At 44.7% G+C, this 21078-nt stretch overlaps 2 protein-coding genes across 4 annotated transcripts in view; both read left to right on the forward strand.

Annotated features, from left to right (window-relative positions):
- The first annotated feature begins 4827 nt into the window (after nt 1-4827).
- Nucleotides 4828-21078, forward strand: part of PAN2 (PAN2-PAN3 deadenylation complex catalytic subunit PAN2) — an 87052-nt gene continuing 70801 nt past the window's right edge. The window contains exons 1-5 of one of the 3 annotated variants that reach the window (XM_075682285.1): nt 4828-4950; nt 10540-10728; nt 14126-14295; nt 18292-18490; nt 20005-20129. In XM_075682285.1, coding sequence (XP_075538400.1) covers nt 4840-4950; nt 10540-10728; nt 14126-14295; nt 18292-18490; nt 20005-20129 — 794 coding nt within the window. In that variant the 5' untranslated portion in view covers nt 4828-4839. The other 2 variants (XM_075682286.1, XM_075682287.1) reach the window with 2 other exon arrangements.
- On the forward strand, nt 5069-6519 carry LOC142572871 (syntaxin-18-like). The gene has a single exon (XM_075682307.1). The coding sequence runs from the start codon at nt 5342-5344 to the stop codon at nt 6332-6334; it is 993 nt and encodes a 330-aa protein (XP_075538422.1). The 5' UTR covers nt 5069-5341; the 3' UTR covers nt 6335-6519.

A 21078-nucleotide genomic window follows, 5' to 3' on the forward strand; every position in this document is an offset into this window, starting at 1 on the left:
ATGTCTGCGTTAGCCTCCTGTACGAAGCCGATGGCGTTGCGCAACACAGCGATCACTGGGGTTGGTAAACCAGCACGTTACATATAAGTTTTGTGTTTCGGCATTGCATTTTACCCCTGCAAAGGATACTGATATCCAAAAGGCACCGCATAAAAAGAATCTAGTGACTACTTGTGAGGACACAATTTCCACAATACGGTTGAGTGCGCGCCGTAGACAACGGGATGAACAAGACAAAAAAAAATCGGTTTGCATCCTCTCCATTCGAAAAAAAGAACTCTAGCTAACGCCACCATAATAATTCGAATACTAATGCAGCATGCTTGGACCATGTGCTGTTTGTTACAACACAAACAGGTCTGCAACCCAGCATCAAACACTGCCTCGGACTCACGCAGTCCGCAGCCGGTCACTCGACCACTCGACAAGTGTGATTCACACTGTACGGTAGGCTATTATAGTTAGCAAAACTATTTTATTTTTCGGCGGAAACCTTGTCCAACAAACCAAGTATAGTCGCGCAATATATCTACAGGTAATAATTTGAACTCTTGTCAAAGTAAGCAGCAGAACTTATTCCACAGCAAAACGGTACCAACGCCGTTAGGAACGTCTTATGTTTCGTCACTGCTCATTTCCACTAAACCACAGCTTAGCATTACATTGAGAATGCTGCAGTAAGTAAGCTGAAACAAATTTTCAGAAATAGACAACGCATATATATCCGTGGCTGATTGCAGGCGCGAACGCGCGCGCACACATCACGCTAGGTGCTCCTCCCGCCTCAATGACAGCACGAACTCCGGCCATACCCACTTAAATCACTTACTGTGCGTCTTATAGTCCCGTTCCTCACTTAGAAGACGCCACGTCACGCTAAGTAGACCGCGCAAGCTCTAAAACCACTAGAAACTACCGCCGAGCGTATACAGCTGGCATACAATGCGGAGCGTTCGTCCATGGCCTCCGAGATCACCAACAACGCGCGCTGGGGTGATCTCGGAGGCCATGGTTCGCCTAAGCCAGCATGCCGACTGTCCATAGGTGGCGCCAATGCCTACACATAATGGCGGCGCCCATGAAAGAAATATCTATATACAATAAGAATACACAGCCTAATGAATATATAAGTATAGCAGAATACGCGAAATGGACATTTGAAACACAAAGCAAAGATACACGAAAAATACACAGCGACAAAGTTACACCGTAACATGAAAACAGCTGGAGAACTTAGCAAGGTGTATACTCTATTAATATCTATATACATTCAAAACATTCTATACTCTTTGTGCCACAGTGCACGCATGCCCATTCTGGGAGAATCGAGAAGAACGGGCGCAGTGTAAAACATGCCTAGTTGCACATACCCAATTGCCCAAATTGTTTATTCGGACATATGCCCAGTGGTCCTAAGTGGGTCTAGTTGTCGATACAGCTTGGCAAAACAGCAGACAGCGCCCGCAGGGTGGAAGGACTGAGAGACAAAGAAAGCTTCGCTTTACGTAAAAAAATCATGACCCATATTCCACTCTGTGAAGGTGGATGATCAGCGAAGCTGTTTAGCATACGACACAGACGTGGCACAAAATTTTGAACATAGTTACGGACACATTTACCGTGATTTTTATATGCATTCGCGTGAACGACAGGACCGCCGCCCCGAGGAGCCGGAGGAAACTATACACGCATGACGTTCCCCACCAGAATAATTAACGCTTTGCTGTCCTTTGCGAAGGAGGCAGGCATCCGTCCTTTTACCTGATCCCTTACCACTATCTTAGGCCACGGGCCATCCCTTCTAATAAAAGTTTGAATCAATCAACCGACTGGACCGCCACCGCGGGAGAGCGGAAGGAAAGGAAAGGAGATGCTCAAGCGCTTGAAACGCCGACAAAGAGAGGACGGACCCGCCGTGGTTGCTCAGTGGCTATGGTGTTGGGCTGCTGAGCACGAGGTCACGGGATCGAATCCCGGCCACGGCGGCCGCATTTCGATGGGGGCGAAATGCGAAACACCCGTGTACTTAGATTTAGGTGCACGTTAAAGAAATTTCCGGAGTCCTCCACTACGGCGTGCCTCAGAAAGTGGTTTTGGCACGTAAAACCCCATAGTTTAATTTTTACCGATTTTTATTGTGCAACACGGGATCAATAAAAATAAGGGATTCGCCGCGCTGGTATAGTGGCTATGACGTTCTTTTGCAAGGTCGTTGGTTCGGTTACAAGCCGCGACGGCCACATCTCTATCAGAGAGGAATGCGAAAAATTGCCCTTTTCTGTGCTTTGGCGTCACGTTAGAGCGCCACGTGATAATAGCGAATCTGAGGCTCTCCGCTTACCACGTCTCTTCGTAGTATCCGTGTTGTGGGACATTGAAGCTAATCCTTCAATCAAGAACGGGGGATGCTGATTGCCACTTCACCCGCACGTCGTAAAAAGAAGAAAAAATACACGGAGGAGGTGATTGGAGTGGTAGCCGGCTTTATGAGAGTTTCTCAAGTGGCAAAAAGAAATTAAAAAAAAATATAACTAGCCCTGGGTCTAGGCCTTCCTCTCACGCAAATCGCGACTCAGTCTCGACAAATGACCTGGGGTTTCTCTCTGACGTTAGATTCTACGCACGCGCATAGCAGGCGCCGTCGATGCGGTGATGGCAGCTTGAGCTACAGCAGTGCCAAGCCGCAGACAGAGATGTCGCCGAGGCGGGGCCCTTGACGTCCTCGGCGTCAGCCTTGACGAACCGCTGGTCGGGCCTTTACTGGATTCGGGCATTAAATAAGGGACGTCCGCCTGGTGACCGCCTCCGCGCTTATTGCAACCCTGCTGACGCGCCTCGCGCATGGCGGACTGGACGACGCGTCGGATGCACCGTTGCGGGTCGAAGCCCACGGGCAGCTATTGCACGACGCTTAGGCATTCAAGATCAAACTTGTGGTGCGAAGAACGGGAGACCTAGGGAAGAGGCACGGCACTCCCGCCGCCTGGACTCTGCGGAGGCCACGCCCTTCCTCTTTATAATGCCGTGTTCCCCACGGGAGATGGCGTGCCGACAACACCGGAACCGAAGACCATTCTGCATGGCGATGCGAGCAACGCGACACCGCGATGACAGATCGTAGCGGCGCCACTCGTGATGCGTCCGTTTCTAGTTCGGACGTAACAGGAGGACAATCGGCGGGACACTGCAGGGATGCTAATGAGGATGCGGGACTGGCACGCCGGCGTTCCTGCGGCATCCCTACGGGGAATCGAGAGAAATCAGCCCTGCATGCATCTGGTGAGGCTGCCGTTTGTTACGTTGGTCCTTTGGGAAGCACGAGCCTCCAGCCTATGCTCCAGCAACGGATGGCGAGAGGTGACAATTGGGGCCATATAGACGCGCTGATTCTGGAACGAACGTATTTTTTTTTTCTTTGGCGATCGGTTGTCGACTGAGTTTGGGGCCCGAGGCGGCGACAACGGAAGACAGCCGGAAACCATCAGAAAAATTTGTCTGTGCGGAGACGTCATGATAGCTGTCGACCGACGCAACAACCGGAGGCTCTGCTCGGTCTACCAGTCTACCAACACAAGCAGCAGCAGCAGCTGCAAAAATGTTACGACTGGTTCAATTAGGTTCAAAGCACAAATTATGAATAACTCTTAGTCCGAAGGAACACGCTTTTTTGAAAGCAATTGGGAGATGTTAAGATTTGGAATATCATGTTGCGCCGCTTTTATGCGTGTCCCCGAGCAATTGGCCGACCCCACTGCCGAAAAATTACTCAGAAGTGAAAAATGCGCTAGCTGGTATGTGAGCATGGCTAAATTCAGAGCGCGAACAACTGGGACACAAGCTAAAAGGCCCAAGAAAACACAGGACATGGCGCTATGTCCTATCTGTGTCCAGCGCCGTGTCCTGTCTTTTATTGTGCCTTGGCTTGCGTCCCAGTAGTTCGCGCTCTGAATTTAGCCATGAAAAATTATAATGCACTGCACTTGCCATCTAAAATAAATGTTACCCCATTTTTTATAACTTACAAACGAGCGCGTTCGTTAATTACTGTCACTTTCAAATTAATTCGCTGAAAAGCACGCTCTCCAACAAGTGTTGGAGACAGCGCGCTCTGCAACAGCTAGCTCTCGCGCAGATACAGTATAGCTAACGTGAAACTTTACCGAACATTATACCACATAAGTTTACTGTTGCTGTCAAGCTTTTCTACGCACTGCGTCCGCTTTTCGGAGATGAGATATTGGCGTCGAATACCTCGTATCGCATGGTCATGCACTCTGCCGTGTCACCGTCCCGGCATCTGAAATTACCTTTGTGGATAGACCCCCGCGCTGCACTGCTACTTTGCACAAATGGGTGTCTACCGAGGCGTACCAACCGGTTACATGCGGTGCACATTATTGTCCTAGCCGCTTAATCGCTGTTTTAAGTGCGTAAGTTGGTTGCACAACACATATATGCTTCATCTATTCAATTTACTTCAGCAGAAAGGACGGCAGTTTCATGGCCGTGCAACTGCGTGTGACCACAGTGCACCTTTATTTACAAGAACAAAGGGCACTATCAAATGCTGACCGACGAGGTGGAGGGTGGTTATTAACATGCGTGTGCGTGCGCGTGCATGTGCGTGTGCCCTCAGACATTTTACGCCCGTATGTCGGATCAAAACTTCAAATGCCTCATGCATGCCTAGCCTGAGGCTCTTGCAAGTCATCCGTTAGCTACTTAGCGAAAGCGAAATTTCGCAGCTTACAATTTCGTGACTAGGATTAAAGGTTTCACTCAAAAATGACAAATATCTATATAACTACTTGAACCTGGGATTTTGTTTCCAAATTTGATATGATGACAAAATACCTTTCAGACGTTTCAAGCCGTTTCAAGTTTCTAAGCGCCAGGCGGCGCTATATTCAAAATGGCTCCCTTGTAAACAACCGCCGGAGCTGCCACAACGTGAGTATCGTCGCTAAGCGATGCAATTACTTAATCACGGTAAATTCCGTATACTGTGAAGCATTCTTAGACGCTAGTAAGTCTTGAGCTTTCTTGCTTTATTCTGCATGCCTTCCTGTCATGTTGTCAGAAAGCCTTCGGTCGCTGTCGTTAAACCGAAACTGCCTTCCTTCTCTGGCAATCAACAAATGCTACGATATTGCTTTAAAATGCGTGTGCGAATTTTTAAAATAGTTCCTGACATCAATGCAGTGCGCGAACTCAGATTAAGTTCCAACTCCCAGAGCGCTTTTGTGACTTGCTGTCTAGCGCATGTTCTTCGAAGCGAGAAGAACAAAAACAGTCGCTCGTACGGGCGCTCCAAATTTCAGCACGCTAGATTCCCACGGTCATGGACAGGACAAAACTTTTCAAGGAAATTTGCGGACTCTTAGTGCTGCAACGCGGCGAAGACTGCAGCAGCGAAAGTACGCTTACTGGCGCTCCTGTAAAGCGGTCGTCCCAGGCTTACAAAATCCTGAGCAGCATCACGACGATGAAGGACTTCCTCTTGTCCCGCCGTCGCGATTATCTTCTCTGCGCGCTGTTGCCGGAGCCACGCTGCGTCACGGTGGACTGGGAGCGCAGGCGCACGGACCAAATGGTGGAGCAGTTCGCTCGGAACGTGCGAGCAGCGATTGACGCCTTGTCCTCCCAGCAAAGTGGTGACGGCCTGCGAAGTCTTCAGGTATGCGAGCATCGCAGTAGCATACGATCGCTGCTTCTGGATTACCTGTCGGCGACGTGCCACATCTACGCCGAGATGAAGGCCGTTTACGTCAAGCGCGTGTGCGACCGGCATCGGTGGAGCAGGCTGAGCTCGCCGTACCGCCGCCTGGGTCAGAGCAACGCCAGCGGCTCGTCGGGTTTTGTACCGGCGCCGTTGCTCAAGGGCCTGCGACAGCTGCACCGCTTGTCGAGTGTAGCCTCCAAGATGGTGACCGTGGGCAGCTGGTTCCAGTCGTCCGAGGAGAGCGAGAGTCCACGAGATTCGACGGCACAGCTGGATTTGAGTTTAACGCACGAAGAGCGTTTGCTGTTCGAGGAGGAGAGCAAGATCCTCATCGACCGGCTAAACTGCCCGCGAGAAATCGTGCGTCACATCGAGTCGCAGGTGATCGACATTGCCTGCCTGCAGAGGGTTCTCACAGGCCACATTCTGGAACAGGAGGATAACGTCGAGAGGGTGGCCATGGCAACCCAACTCGCCAGTGCCAATGTGACAGCTGCCACGAGGGCGCTGGAAGACAGTGTTGTGCATCGAACTTCTTTTGGCTGTTGTGCTGCGGTACTCATATTTCGGCTCTCACTGCTCTTGCTTTTCCTTCATTGGTTGACACCGTAATCTGTTGCCTGCAAAATGGAAGATAGGGTGTGTCTGTATCTTCCAGTGACAAAATTGCTGAAACAATGTGACAATAGAAATTTGCAAAAATATTTAGAAAAAGTGTGGTGACGAAACCGACAACTCTGCTTCTGTTCTAGGGCCTTTTAATTTTCCCAGAAGATTGTAACGAACACAGTATGAAAGCCTGAGAAGGAGAAAATTGGTCGCTGTGCTACAGGGTCGCTGGTTGGAATGCAGGAAAAATATTGTGTCTCTTATGCAGGCGTCCGTGTTCATTGTGGCAGCTTCATCTGTGGTATGAATTAAACATAGTTTGCATAGTGGCTGTGAACTATTGAGGGCAGCAGGTGTATCATGCTTTTAACTTGAATATGCACTAGAAGCACTGCTCAAAATTTTGCAGTGTAATCTTCCCAGCTGGAAAAGTTCATATTGGCTGCAAATGACAAAATTCCGCCTCTGTGTTTTGGCAGTTTTAACCCCATAACAATACAATCTATTTGCTAGAAGCATATGTAGGCACACTTATAATATGCACAAGAAATATGACAGCTACGATGTTATTGTTTTCATGCCTCTACTTTGATATCAACTGACAGAATTGACTGCAGTTATGTTTGGTGGAGAAGAAAATGCGTGACTTATATTACAGCAGAAAAAGTGTTAACGCAGTCCAGGCCACTTACTGTCAACACCATGGTGTCCAGAGTGTTGCATGAAAAGGTTTACGGTTTCGTTTCAGGTTCGGACTTCTTCATCGTTTTTGGTTTGGCTCAGTCTGGTTCAGGTTCAGCTCCTGAGGTTCAAACCAGGTCATGACGGTACTAGGTTAAAGACAGTAAATAATTTTAGAAAACAATGTTTCGCAGCCTCACCTGCAGATTAATGTTTTGTCATTGAAGAGTTGCAGAGAGAAAAATAAATGGGGTAAGAAAGGCAGGGAGGTTAACGCAGAAAGATTAAGGTTTGCTACCCTGCACTGGGGAAAGTGTAAGGGGAAATGAAAAGTTTCACGTGTGCAATGGCACCTACACAGTGACCCAAGTTGCCATCAGAGAGGATCGAAGAATAGGACATACACAGTGGCACACACCTTATGACCCAAGTTAATGTGAACAAAGTTTATTGGAGAGTGGCACCTCAATTTGGCACGAAAGAGGTTATTTGAAGAGTGGTAAATATCCGATGTCAGATACCCATCAACCCAACTGGGTGTGACGATTGGTTTCGAACCCAGTTCCCTCAACACGGCAGCCCAGTTTTCTACCAATTAGACCATTGACCCACTAGACTGGTGCCCAAGTTGGCAGGAAAACAGTTAAGAGACGTAGAACAACGAACAGACAGGCAAACAGACACTGGAAAGTGCATGAAGTATCAGAATGCTAATTACATTAACACAAGTTGATGTGCCATACAACAGGCATAGCAGGACTAGCATAATTCAAAGAACTTCGTGGCTTAAGCTAGATGAGTACAAAAAACCACAACGACAGGACGGAAAATGCATGGGGAATTTCTCTGAATTATGACCCCCCAACTAGCTCAAACCAAGATCCTGCTCGGCCAGCATGCAGTGTCGCGTAAATAGGTCATAAGGTACATGAACCCGCCACGGTGACCTAGTGGCTTTGGCAATGGGCTGCTTAGCGCGAGGGTGCGGGATGAAATCCTATTTGCGGTGGTGCCCCCACACTACAGTGTGCCTAATAATCATATTGTGGTTTTGGCACATAAAATCCCAGAATTCTTTATTACATGAAATATCAAGGCATTTTGCATATTTTATCCCATCTTTTCATAATTTTACCCTTGCATTTGCCCTTTCCTCCTTCACTTTCGGATCCTCCTAGATTAACCATTCTGTTGTGCCATAAATCGATTCTTACCCTTTTATCAGGGTAGCTTTGATATCGTTATGTTTCCAGAGTTAAGCCAACTTCATGCATTCTCTTGTGACTACTATGTCTGCTACCTTGCCTTTGCTTTTATTGCAGTCATTTTCAACATTAGTTTTTCTTGTCACTGCACACAATTACTAATTTCAGCTAATCGAACGTTCCAGCTGTCGAACGCCATGTAGCATTGCTGGCTGTCTTGTACGTTTGATGGTTCAGTGTGGGTGGCACCTTAAAATTAATGTTGTGCAGCCACAATGGCTGAATTTGTTATTCTGCAACGAGGCATAACTCGGCAATTTAGATTGGACCACATATCAGCATCTATAGCAGAAATGATTTTCATGCGGGAGGCTTGTCCATTTCATCATAGCTCAGGCAGCTCAGAAATGGGCGGTGTTCAGTGACGCTAAGTCAGCTTTGCAAGTAGTAGAATGCTTTTTTGGAGAGAGAGAGCCTTGATACATCCTGGTGCTAGAAACTGCAAAGCTTCATAGCAGTACCCAGTAAAGTTGGCGCAACGTCACATTTCAATGAGTGCCTGGTCACTCTGGTGTAGTTGGCAATGAGCTCACTGACAGTGAGGCCAGGTTGTCCTCCGTTTCCATATGCACCCGAAGATTACACAGAGCCAGGCATTGTTGCTACTCAGATTCATCTTGGCATTGCTTTCACCCTCTGCTATGCACATTTCATCAGCTAGTCAAATGACCCCAACTGATAACACTATGAGATACCTGAAATGCTGGAATGCACTTGTGATTGCTTACTATATATACCGGAACGATGAATGATAGGTAGTTTCCTAGCCAATGCCAGCAACCACTGGCAGGCAAGCAACCACTGTGAGAGGATGTTGTTATCGACCCACGACCTGAGTATGCAACTTTGAGGCAGACAGTAAAAGCGTTAGTGGAGGGCCTGCTTGCTACATGACTAGCCGGGCAGCTTTAGTAGGGTCACTGGTGTAATGTACCTACATATGCATCCCCTGCTTCCCTTCTCACCATCACTCTTTTCCAGTGAAGAGTAGCAAGCTAGAGGGCACTAGCTCAGGCCGACCTCTCTGTCTGTCCTGTAAATAATGTCTCTATCTCTGCGACAAAATGTAGTTTGCCTCGTTTCTATTACACGTACCAGTGTTTGCAAGTCATTAGCTGAAGTGGGCCTTTTGACCTGATCACTAGTCATCCACAGACAGTTTTTTTTTTATTATTGGACAGAAGCATGCACAGAAAAACAGACATCATGACACAGCTATTAGAAATAAATGCATGTTTTATTTCATCTGTAATATGCTGGCCTATATTTTACACATATAGTCTAATATCCTGCCAACAGCCCAGATCATGTTTTTGTGTCTTCTTATGTTAGTCGTAGTCCAAAAAATCTCGGTTACCTGTTGGTTACAAGAATTGTGACATCCGGTTTAATTAAAAGCTGTCAAAGTTGCACATCTGGTTCAGCATCAGTCGTCCTTGCTTTCTTCAGTTTAGTGTTGGCATTGAAGGGGAGAACCCAGCTTCATAAAGGTATGTGCCTTGCCAGAAATCTTCGTCAGGACATGTTGGGTGGCTTGGTGCTTGCTAAATAACATCTTTTATGGCACAGTCGAGATCGCAGAAAAGGTATGTAAAAAAATGAAAACAAAAGGCGAGGTGCCACTACCATCTGTTAATTCCACACATAAAAACAGGGGCACCCCTGTTTTTATCTTGCATGGAAGAAGCAGTTTTCTTCTCTATGCATTGTGAGATATGCTCCGCATGTGGCGTAGCAGAAAACTACAACCCCTACTTCTCCTTATGTGTTATGCAGGTAAGTTGAATGCCAGGAAATCTGACAGCCATGCAGGAAAGACAAATATCAGGGGATGCAACAGTCTAGTGCTCCTGCAGTATGTTCTTTATTTTTCGCCATACATGATGCCATTTTAATAGACGTCGTGCATGCTCTTTTGATAAGCAACTCTCATCAGTAGTGTGACTCTGAAGTTAGTCCAAGGCCTGGGTAATGCACATAACAATTTTATTCTAATGCCATTCCTTGTTGTGCTTCATCACTAATCAAAGCGGCACTCTGGCCATGTTATCAATGATGGGATCAGCGAGCAGTGAATAGTGGATGATAAGAGTGGCACAGAATGGAGTGGAAGGAGTCACTACGTTATACTGATGCACATGGGTCACTTTGAGCTCTTCTGAAGATCCCAGGTGCCCATGGATTACACTTTGAGAAATGTTGTCCTATGCCAGTATAAGGTAGCATTGACACATGCCTAAAGACATAGTGCACCTTTTGCAGATGGAGTATGCTGTGCCCAAGTATCCAGGTGTTGGGGAAAGTGGCCTGGAGCAGTTCCCAGGTGCCTTGGCCCATGGCCAGGACTACAGTTTTCTGCAGAACATTCCTGTGGACGGTGGCAGCCAGTTTGGTGTCTCTGCACTGGCATTTGATACCCAGGAGGAGCTACTTTGGATGGGAAATCAGGGGGTACTGGCCTTTCCCTCTGCTTATTGCTGGTCACTGGTATAGTTGTGTACTGGAATGGTGGAGCATATTAACAATGCTAAGTGAATGGGGCAAGGAACACGAAGCACCTGGTTTGTCTATTTCATGTTTGTTGTCTTGCCCATTTCATCTGCTGTTGCATTACACATTCCCCTCTGTACTTACCCCTTTAAACACCAGTTAATTCTGCCTGATGAAAATGTATATTTAGCACTGATGACTCGGTGAAATCTGTATTTGCACTTTAGAACTTTTTTATGTTCAGTGCTGTGTGCATTGTTTTGTTGAATTAATTTTTTTCCTCCTTGTATAGACTTCATGACTGCAGTATGTAATAAATCAATCCATAATTTAATCAATCAGCATCTGTAGAAGCTGAGCTCAGTGTAACACAATAAAATTTTTTCAATTTTTCAATGACCTTCATTGAATTGGTAGGTATGGACTTACTCGTATTATAATAAGCCAACAAACACTAACACCGAGGAAAACATAGGGGAAATTACTTGTGTTTAATAAATAAATAAATAAAGAAAGAAAAAAAATAAAATGAAATAAAAAGGCGTACCAGTCTTCATTTTCGCCTGTAGAGTCTGGAGTACCCCAGGGAAGTGTATTGGGCCTCCTATTATATTTATTATTTATCAATGACATGCCACAAGACATTACAGTTCCCATCAGACTCTTCGCAGATGATTGCATACTGTATAACCATATTGAATCGCATGCCGATCTGACCGATTTAAATTCAAATTTGCAAAAGGTAAAAAATTGGTGTGACACCTGGGAAATGGTTTTGAACTCTGAAAAAAAGAAAACGGTTTACATGTCTATCACTAGAAAACGAAGTATTATTGATTACGCTTATTCCATTCAAGGTGTCGCGTTAAAATAAGTATCAACATTTAAATACTTGGGTTTAAAGCTTACCTCGGATTTGCATTGGAATGAACACGATTACGTATCTACGAAGGCCCAGAAAGCCTTGTGGTCGCTTAGAAGAAATGTGCATAATGCTACCCCTGAAGTAACATGCCTGGCGTATAAAACTTTGATTCGACCGGTTATGGAGTACGCAAAAATTGTGTGGGACCCATATACTTCATCTAATCAGTCTAAGCTGGATAAAATTCAGTGGCTTGCTGCACGATTTATTTTTAACAAATATGGTCGTTCTCACTCCTACAAAGTTATGTGAACTTGCTGAACTTCCCTCTCTAGAGTCTAGAACTGAGTATGACCGTTTGAAGTTTCTTTTACTTATTATACATGTCCACGTTAAAATTGATAAAGATGGCTATTTTCAGTTCTCTCCTAGTAACTATTATCGTCATCGCCACAGCATGTATATCTCTCCTCCTACTACTCGCAATGATTGTTTTAATATAGCTTCTTTCCGAGAGCAATAAAACAATGGAATCTATGATCAGACTCAATCATAAGGACGTCATCTATACGCGACTTTCTTGAAAATGTCAAAAGCACATGTGTACACATACCATAACTCAGCGAAATGTTAATACTGTAATCACCTTGGCATTGTATTACATGCTGTATTTGCCATGATATTACTATCAGTGCATTCCCCCAAAATGCACTTTTATTTTCTTTATCCTGTAAATATATTGTTGCTTGTATTGTCACCTACCACTTCTGTAATAGCCCAAAGTTGGGCTGACATTATCAATAAATGAAATGAATGAAAAAATGAAATGATAAACTAATGGAAATGAAAGTGGATGAAATACTGGATGAAAGGATAAATACTCTCAATGCATGCTCAATGATGGTTTTGGTTTTACACACTGTACTGCACAATTGATCGGGCACTATAATTTAAGGGGTTCTCCTTAGTTTGAACTCCGTTTTATTAGAATATATAATTCTGGTGCCCTTGGAGTTCAAATCAACGCAATTCTACTGTATAAGAAGGGAAAAAGAGGATCGAATCCAGCCCTCACAGCATGAACAACCAATCATTTGCATACTGCTGTGTTAGCCACTCTCGGGGGCTCCATATTCACATTTTCCTCGAGTAATCTCTTCTGAAACTATTTTACTGAAACTATGGCACAGGCGGTCAGGTAGAGGAAGTTGTGGCCAGGTACAGTAGAGAGAAAGAATGCAGTGCAGGGAGCAGAGTGGCTCCCCCTGGTGGCACAGAATGCAAGCTTTTGCCATCGCATTGTTGAGATTGCATCACATCAGCACCGTTGTGACCCATGTTTCTAAATTTGTTTTTGTTTTGTTTTTCATTTTGGAGGCTCCACATTGGAGTGCTGTGAAAACATGCCCTTTTCCTGATGCCTGGTGCAGATGCCTATAATGTTTGTTATGCGCGGCACCTATCCCAAGACAATAGAGTGTAGCTGAAGCATAGTATGGGGGGGGGGAGGCATCTGAGACTGGCACCTGCTGGCTTCATCCTCAACACGGATGCAAATTTTAAATATTTTTGTTTGAAACCATGAAATATATGGACCATAGACTCTGAATTAAACAGAATCAGCACTCATGTGACCACAAAAGGAGTCGATGAGCATGGTTAAATGCTGGTAAGTGAATAAAAAGTACTGCTACCTTAAAAAATGTGACTCTTCATGTGCCATAGTGGCTGAGTTACCATGGCATACTGCTTCCAAATGCAAAGTCACTGGTTTGATTCCCAGCCATGGTGGCCGCATTCTAATAAGGATAGGACTGAAAAATGTTTGAATGTAAATTAGGAACTAGCTTTTTCGTAGCACATTTAGAGCTTGTCAGTAGAGGCTTTCTTCTTTCTGTCAAGGCTTCAAAGTTACATAGACAAGTGAAATATGTACTGAGTACCGGGTTCACATTAAAGAACCGTAGTTGGTCAAAATTAATCTGAAGCCCTCCACTACAGCATCTTTCATAACTCCTGTGTTGCACTGGCACACTGAACTCAATCAATCAATCAATAAAGCAAGCGAGCAAGCAAGCAATGAATTGAACAATCAAAAATCAAGTGATATTGGATATTGGTGATATTGGAACAAACTTCAAAAATGAGATTAGCACAGACATAAAAATGAAAGAGTTGAGGTAATCTTGTAATTCATACCATGTTAGTTTTTGTGAGGTTGCCAGTCTTTGTCTTGCATGCATCCACAAGTAGTCTCGAATCTTAGTAGTTTCATTCAGTGTGTGGTACCACAACAGCCAACATTCATTGAAAGCCAACAAATGCAGAGGGGAAGTTGTGCGTTTTATTTTTGGGATGATTCACATGCCATCACATCCCATAAAGATTGTAGAGTGCACACATTAAGGCCCCCTACAGCCATTGTGCTTGCGTGTGCTTGTTGAGAGGCGACTCATTTTTGACAAAGCCATTTTTCATCTTCTACGTGCCAAGGGCCACGTGACATCCTACTATACCTGGGAGCTGCAGAAGTACACGTCCTTTCAAGTGCACGCCACCAACGAGGTGCGGCAGTTGCTGACCATTGATGCAGGTGTCCTGTCTCTCACTTGCAACACTCTTCGTCTCAACAACCGCAGAGGACTGATTGCATTCCACCATAGGTGCGTATCGACTATTCTGTTCTCTGCATTGAAAAGACATTTGAGGCGAGCATTGAGTCAAGCTAAAGTAATAGATAGTAATTGTAATTGCTGCTGCACCAATTACACCAAACTGCATTGAGAGGTGAGCACAGCTACATTCTGCTGCATTTTAGCTAAATATTATAAAACTGTAGCCACCTTGCCCTGAAAGACTTACAGGGCTTTTGAAAACAAAAATAAGTCCTCAGGCACTGTTTCTTCGCACCACTGAGAGCAACATGGCATGGGCCAGCAGCTGCATTGGTTGCGTAGTGGACTAAGCCAAGCCTGGATCATGCTGCTGTTTCTTCTGTTTTCTAATGGGTGTGGAGATAATCTTTATCTTTGTCATTATCCTTATCTTAGTGTCCTTATTCAATGCCTTCAACACCACCAGGCATCAGCCAGGCCTCCGCATACGGGTTGCTTAGGCAACAGGATAACGTCACTACCAGGCACTTTTCAGGTGCCAGCAACTGATCTTGCTGGCGCAGAGCCAGACCCCTACTTTCATGGGCGAGGGGATTTCATAGCTTTAAAAATGCCATACGGCCGCTACAATAAGATTTTCTGGTTCAAACCACTTTTGCCACTGCATACTGACTATGAAGCACTGGTTAGGCCTTGCTGCATAGCCTTTTTTGTCTCATAGACTGCTCTGTCTTAATCGATATGTAGCGACGAGATCGTGCTGAAAGCTCTCAAATGGCTCCGAAGTCTCCAGGTAGCCTTTCCAAATGTTTCTTTGTCTTTCCAAGCCGTTTAAGTGCTCTTTAAGCACATCTTCGAACACCACTGTTTCATCACAGTCCATAGTGAGGACTGTGATGAAGAGGTGATTTCATTATTCATGCTTTGATTGAAACTGTGGACAAGTGGCTATTTATTGCTTTCATATGGCTTGTGCACTGTAAAAGCTCTGCATCATATTTTGCAATTGCTTGCATACATCTGCTCCGAAAGCCCATCTTACTATTCCGAAACACATTTTTGGCTGCTCCATATGGTGCCCTGGAAGGGCAGGGGCCACTGCAATTTAAAAAATAGTGTCGCACTTATTGAAGACAAAACTTATGGAAGCAAGGAAAGGCAGGACTGGATCTGCGTCATCACTCTTACATTGCGAGACCAGCTCCTGGTGACGACATATGACTTGTTTATTTATCGACTGTGTGCATTTTTGACTACCAACTCATGGCGACACAGGGCTGATTATAAGTATAGCAACCTAGCCAGCTGTAATGTAGATGTGGCGAAAATTTGCCACTTGCTGGTGTGGTAATAGGTGCTAAGCCATCACAAAACGTTCGCACCAGTAGTCATCATCGGTGGTCATGCCTGAGATCGCACACACAGAGCTAGACTCACGGGCACAAAAGCAACATTTAGGTCCATGTGTCATAGGTGGACAACTACTACAAGTGCCTACAAGTTCGTCTTTAGACTTACTGGACAGAATGGTGAAAGCATACATTTATGCAGAAACCTCCAAACTGAAGTCACGTTGCAGGGCGTTAACTGTCAGCACTGTGCAGTCATGGCCGCGCATGGCATCCCAACACAGCAGTCCACAATGCGCATCATGCAGTGTGAAGGGCAAATGTGAGACACTCCCATAACCTCGACTATCACGAAACTTCAAATAGATATTGTTTCTCTCAAAACAACAATGTTAAGTAAAACAAAATAAAAAGCTATTCCCCTTTTTTTTTTCATTTGAATGAAAATGAATGCAGTCAACTTCTCTTAATTTGATCCTGACAGGGCCGACAAAATTGATCTAATTATCCGGAGGGTTGAATTGAACAACATACAGAAGAAATGCCAAAATGCACTGCTGATTCATTTGGCAGTAGTTGCCAGATTCTAGTACACCCCCGAATCAAATGCGCACCCACTTTCTATGTGTCTAAAATAGAACACTAACGTAGAAATGATATTGAAGCCCCCCAGAAAAGTAGACATCTAATGCGCACCATATTTTTTAGCAGGAAATATTGTTGCACAGTGGCAGTTAGTTTCCTAAAGTCAACTTCACCACACTCTTTCTCAAAATTACCTTCACTGCAATAAGTCAGTGTTATGCGGTTAAGCATACAAACATTACGAAGGCTGTTGTGGTTTCTTGCCCTATTTCACTGCACAGGTCATTTCCGGCCTAATTTGCTTTAAAAGAAAATGAAAGGAATATGCTAAAATCGTGTAAATACCGTAATCCAACTGTCAAGAATTTCGGCACACTAAAGGCAGACAGGGACAAGTCGCACGTGTAAGGCGAACATTTATAATTAAAACCAAACATCAAAGAAAACAACTCCACAAACAATGTACAGCATGAGTTAATTCCACACATTCGCTAAAGTAAGCACAAAATATTTACATTGAGTCCATCGGCTTTGCCACGTCGCATCGTCGTCGCTGTTTGCAGCATATAGTCGTTGGACCTGCCGCTGCATCCTGGATTCGATGTTGCTGTCTCCGCCATCCAGTCTACGGTTCATCTGGCCAGAAGGTCGGGATAGTGGGGTGACTGAGGCACCTGAATTACCCAGCCAACTCTGCTAGCCTGCGGATCGTAGCCGCAGAGACTTTTGGAAACGGTGCCGTCAGCCTGTAGCTGAGATCTCCATTGAGGGCGCCAGCTCAGTTCAGGGGTCGTAGCTGCGGCAGCTGAAACACAGCCTCCACTCGATTGCCGCTGTCTCTGGCCTCCAGCCAACTCCTTTTCCTGCTCGTAGTCCCAGAGTGTAGCTGGGCTACACTCTGGGACGACGCTACCCTTCTGTTACATGGCAGCACTTGCCATATAGCTCCACGCGCGTTTTCAGCTTCTTGTTCGTTCATATATTCAGTTCTTTTTCTTTAGCCACTTCCTTATTTTCCCACTTCTTTCTCTTTATCTCTTGCTCTGCCGCCTCGGGATCTTCTGCTTTTTTTCTTCCGAATTAATGTCTTTTTTTTTTCCCCTCTGTTTCTTTACTGACTCATGACACAGACATTGTGAGCTACGGTTATTGCTTGAAAATCTTTCTAGGGTGGAATGAAAATGGGCACTTTCGATGAGCAGTGACGCGTGTTCGATGCATGCACTGCCGCATAAGCTCCGCACAGACAGAGACTGCCACTAAAGGGGTAGCCATCAGGGTCACCATAGGGGTCAGGTGTATGCGTGCTGACTGGTCAAGTTTGAATTATCTGGTGAAGGTTAATTTTGGGATCAAAATAACGAAATTTCCAGCTCATAGAAACGTTTGGGCACCAGCCGGGACCTTAATTGATTGGAAAGTCGAATTAACTTTAGTGGAATTAATGAACGTCTACTGTACTAAGAAATAATGCTGTCTGCAACTTTTCTGAAGCACTAATTGTAAAATATATTGAAGTAACTTTTCCTTTGGACTTGTTTTTTCAGATTGCCTGATTATTATTTGTACGTTATGATGGTTCCTTGCATGTACATAAAATCACTTGGCAGTTGTATAAGAATTGTGATGCCTACTGTGCCATTTTTCACGATGCATGCCACTGTTTGCATGTGCATATCCTTTATATTTTAATGCATGATGCTCTGTTTTCGAATGATTTTTTGTTTATTTTTTAGGCAACTCAGAATAAAGTCACAAGGTTCATGCACTTAGTGCAGCTCACATTGAGAGGTGGGCTTTTATTAATGCTTTAGCATGACTTTGTATTTAAATGTTTTACTTGCTTGTGTGCCTGCTTTAAATGTGCTAAAATGAATTTATTTATGTTGCTTTTGGTGACTATTCTTATAGCCTATCAGTCTAATACGCAAGAAGTGTGTATTTGCTTTCTATGCTACATACGCACAACAAAGTTTGACTGCACACATGAGGTGATGGAAGGAATGAGGGCCTTGTGCAAAGCACAGAGGTGCAGCTGAATTTGTGGATTTCATGCCGCCAATGCACGCTTCTTGTAAGACAGTTGTCAGCACCGCATGGTCTTTTGCAGTTCTGAAGAATTGGAGGACATGCACTGCATGACCTTGTCGCCATCTGGTTCATTACTGATGGGTGGTAATCAGACGAGCCTCATTGAACTGGATCTTGCAACGGGCGAGCAGACCACAGTGGCCGACGTGGGGGAGAATGGCTGTGCTGTCATACGGAGGCACCCACGCTTCATCTGCTGTGCCGACTTCACGGGAAAGGTATGTCTCAACCCTTCCCCTATGTTTGCTTTTATACTTGCTGCTCGCAGAGGTTACCACTGTTGCCACTGACAGAAAAAAAAAAAAAAGATACACTAAGATATTATGTGCTTGAGCGAGCATTTCACTTGTGCTGTCGGTGTGACTCAACGTGGCTGGAAACAAGCACTTCTGTGGTGAAAGTTTGCGCGCCTACCTAATGCATTCTAATGCTTCCTGGCACTTTCTTTGAGAGGAGCATTTGGGGTGGCCACTAGACTCTGGATATGCTGAAGGTGTTTGGAAGAAGAACAGTAGAAGAGTGCAGGAAAGAGATTATTTTAGGGAGCCAGAGGCAGGAAAGAAGCAGCATGTAGGTAGGATCATAACGTTTCATACAGTTACTAGAGGGAACTGGGGCACTAGCGTCTATGGGAGCTGCAAGCAGGGCAGGTCAGCCGGCATGGGAATGATGGTTAGTACATGGAATTGCCTAAACTTTGTCCTCCTGACTTTAAATGGCTTCATGACTTTGCGAAGTGACCACCTTTAAGAAATCCCTGCATTATAAACAATTAAATTAATGTTATGAAAATTCTCCTACGGCAGGTTTTGAACGCAGGAGCTCCAGCACAGAAGCCCGATATTGAAACCACTATGCCATGAATGCATGGACAAGCTGAACCACTGCCATTAGCAGTGATTATGTGTGGTTGCAAAGTCTTATTACCTTCTGCATAAAAAAAAAAGTATAAACTGCTTTGAAATTTAGGCCAGTTCGGGCCCATATAAAGCATAATAAATGAAGACACAAGAACGTTTGGAGCCCCAAGCACGAATATGAGACAAATCGATGTCCTACCCATCATTCCCATGGTGGCTGAATGATCGGAGCATCAGAGTTCCCTCTAACAGTTTTGTAAGAAACTCTATAGGTAGGATATGTGTGAGTAAGAGTTCCACAGGGTTAATAGTAGGTGCTTAGGCATGTAATAGGTGATGTGACAGTATGTGGAGCCAAAGCAGCCGCACTTTCAAGAAAAAGTGTCGTGGTTGACAGAGAAAACAGAAAGTGTGTGTGGCGGGGGGGGGGGGGGGGGGTAGAATAAAAAAAGAGAGAATGTTTGTTGAGCAGTAGACACAATCAGCAAGAACTAAAGTGTATTCGTTTATGCACACTTTCCTGCCAATTTAAAAAGCTGGCTCCCTGTTTAGGGAGAAAAGCATGCTTGTTTCCATCATTGTTGGACACAATCCTTCAATTGTCACCATACTCTCAGGATGTCCTCCAGATAGCAATTTGTCTCTTTAGTACTAAGTTCCTTCAGGAAGTGTTGCTAGCACTTTTTTGCTTACAGTTTGCATGGCAAATAAGTTTTCTGAAGGGCAGGCTAGAAGCACCTAATTACATCAGCAAAAGTAGAACTTTAGATTAGATCATTTTCACGGTTAGGTATGGCTTATTGTGGGTGTATGCTGTAAATTTTATTTAGGCCTCTTTTGTGTTTAATTAAGCAAAATGTTTTATGCTTCAGGTCACACTGCGGGACTCGTCAACTTTTAAGGTGGAGTACACGTTAGAATCACTTTCAGAAACTGGTGTGCTGTCTGACTTTGATGTACTCGGCAACATGGTTGTCACTTGTGGCTTTACCAACAGGCAAGTAATTCACCCCTGCTGTCCCACATTGCCAAGAATTAAAAATATATAATAATAATGGAGGCCCCTGCATGAATGAAATTTACTGTATGTCATTGCAAGCTGTCGATGCTGGTTACGAGTAAGTTTTGTTCATTTTCCCTCCAAAGTTATTTTTGTTAAAGTTATTTAACCAAGTCCTCAATTAATCATTTAATTATCTATGTGTCAGTGAAATATTTGGTGGGCCACGTTATAAAAGCATTGTTCAAATGATTTACACAGTTCTTTCTTTAAAGCATCAACAATGAGCCTTTGAAATAAAGGAAATATTAGCACTCGACAATGTTACTGCACATGGAATCCAGCTTACTTTCGACCCATGTTAACTGTTGTTTTGACTCTTAAACCTTCTTGCTGCAAATTGTTTTCATCTATGTTCCTGTTGCTGTCATTTAGTTATCAGTTTTAATGGAATGCAGTATTTTTTTTATGCATTGTAATACAGCACAGTCGACTTCCATTAATTCTACTCCAGTTAATTAGATTTTTTGATTAATTCAATCCCGACCGAAGGTCCCTGCCAGTGCTCGTGCTTTTGTATGGGCCCAAACTTTTGTTATTTCGATCCTAAAATTGACTTCGCCGGATAATTCGAACTTGACCAGCCAGCATTCACGCACCTGACCTCTATGATGACCCTAATAGCGACCCCGTTACTGGCAGCGTTTGTCTTGGCTGGGCTTAAGGGCCAGTGGATGCGTTGAACACACATAATCTAATGTCATCAAAAACGCCCATTTTTGGCCTGCCCCAGGGAGATTTTCAAGCCATAGTGGTAGCTCACAATGTCTGATCGTGGTATTTACCTGATTCTAATGCACGCCATTCCACCCACCCCACACCCCCCCAAAAATTGAGCCAGAAACCGCCTTGCCGGCATTCGTATGTTTTGACGCACAACACCGCT

The sequence above is a fragment of the Dermacentor variabilis genome, chromosome 2, assembly GCF_050947875.1.
Source record: "Dermacentor variabilis isolate Ectoservices chromosome 2, ASM5094787v1, whole genome shotgun sequence".
Lineage (NCBI taxonomy): Eukaryota > Metazoa > Arthropoda > Arachnida > Ixodida > Ixodidae > Dermacentor > Dermacentor variabilis.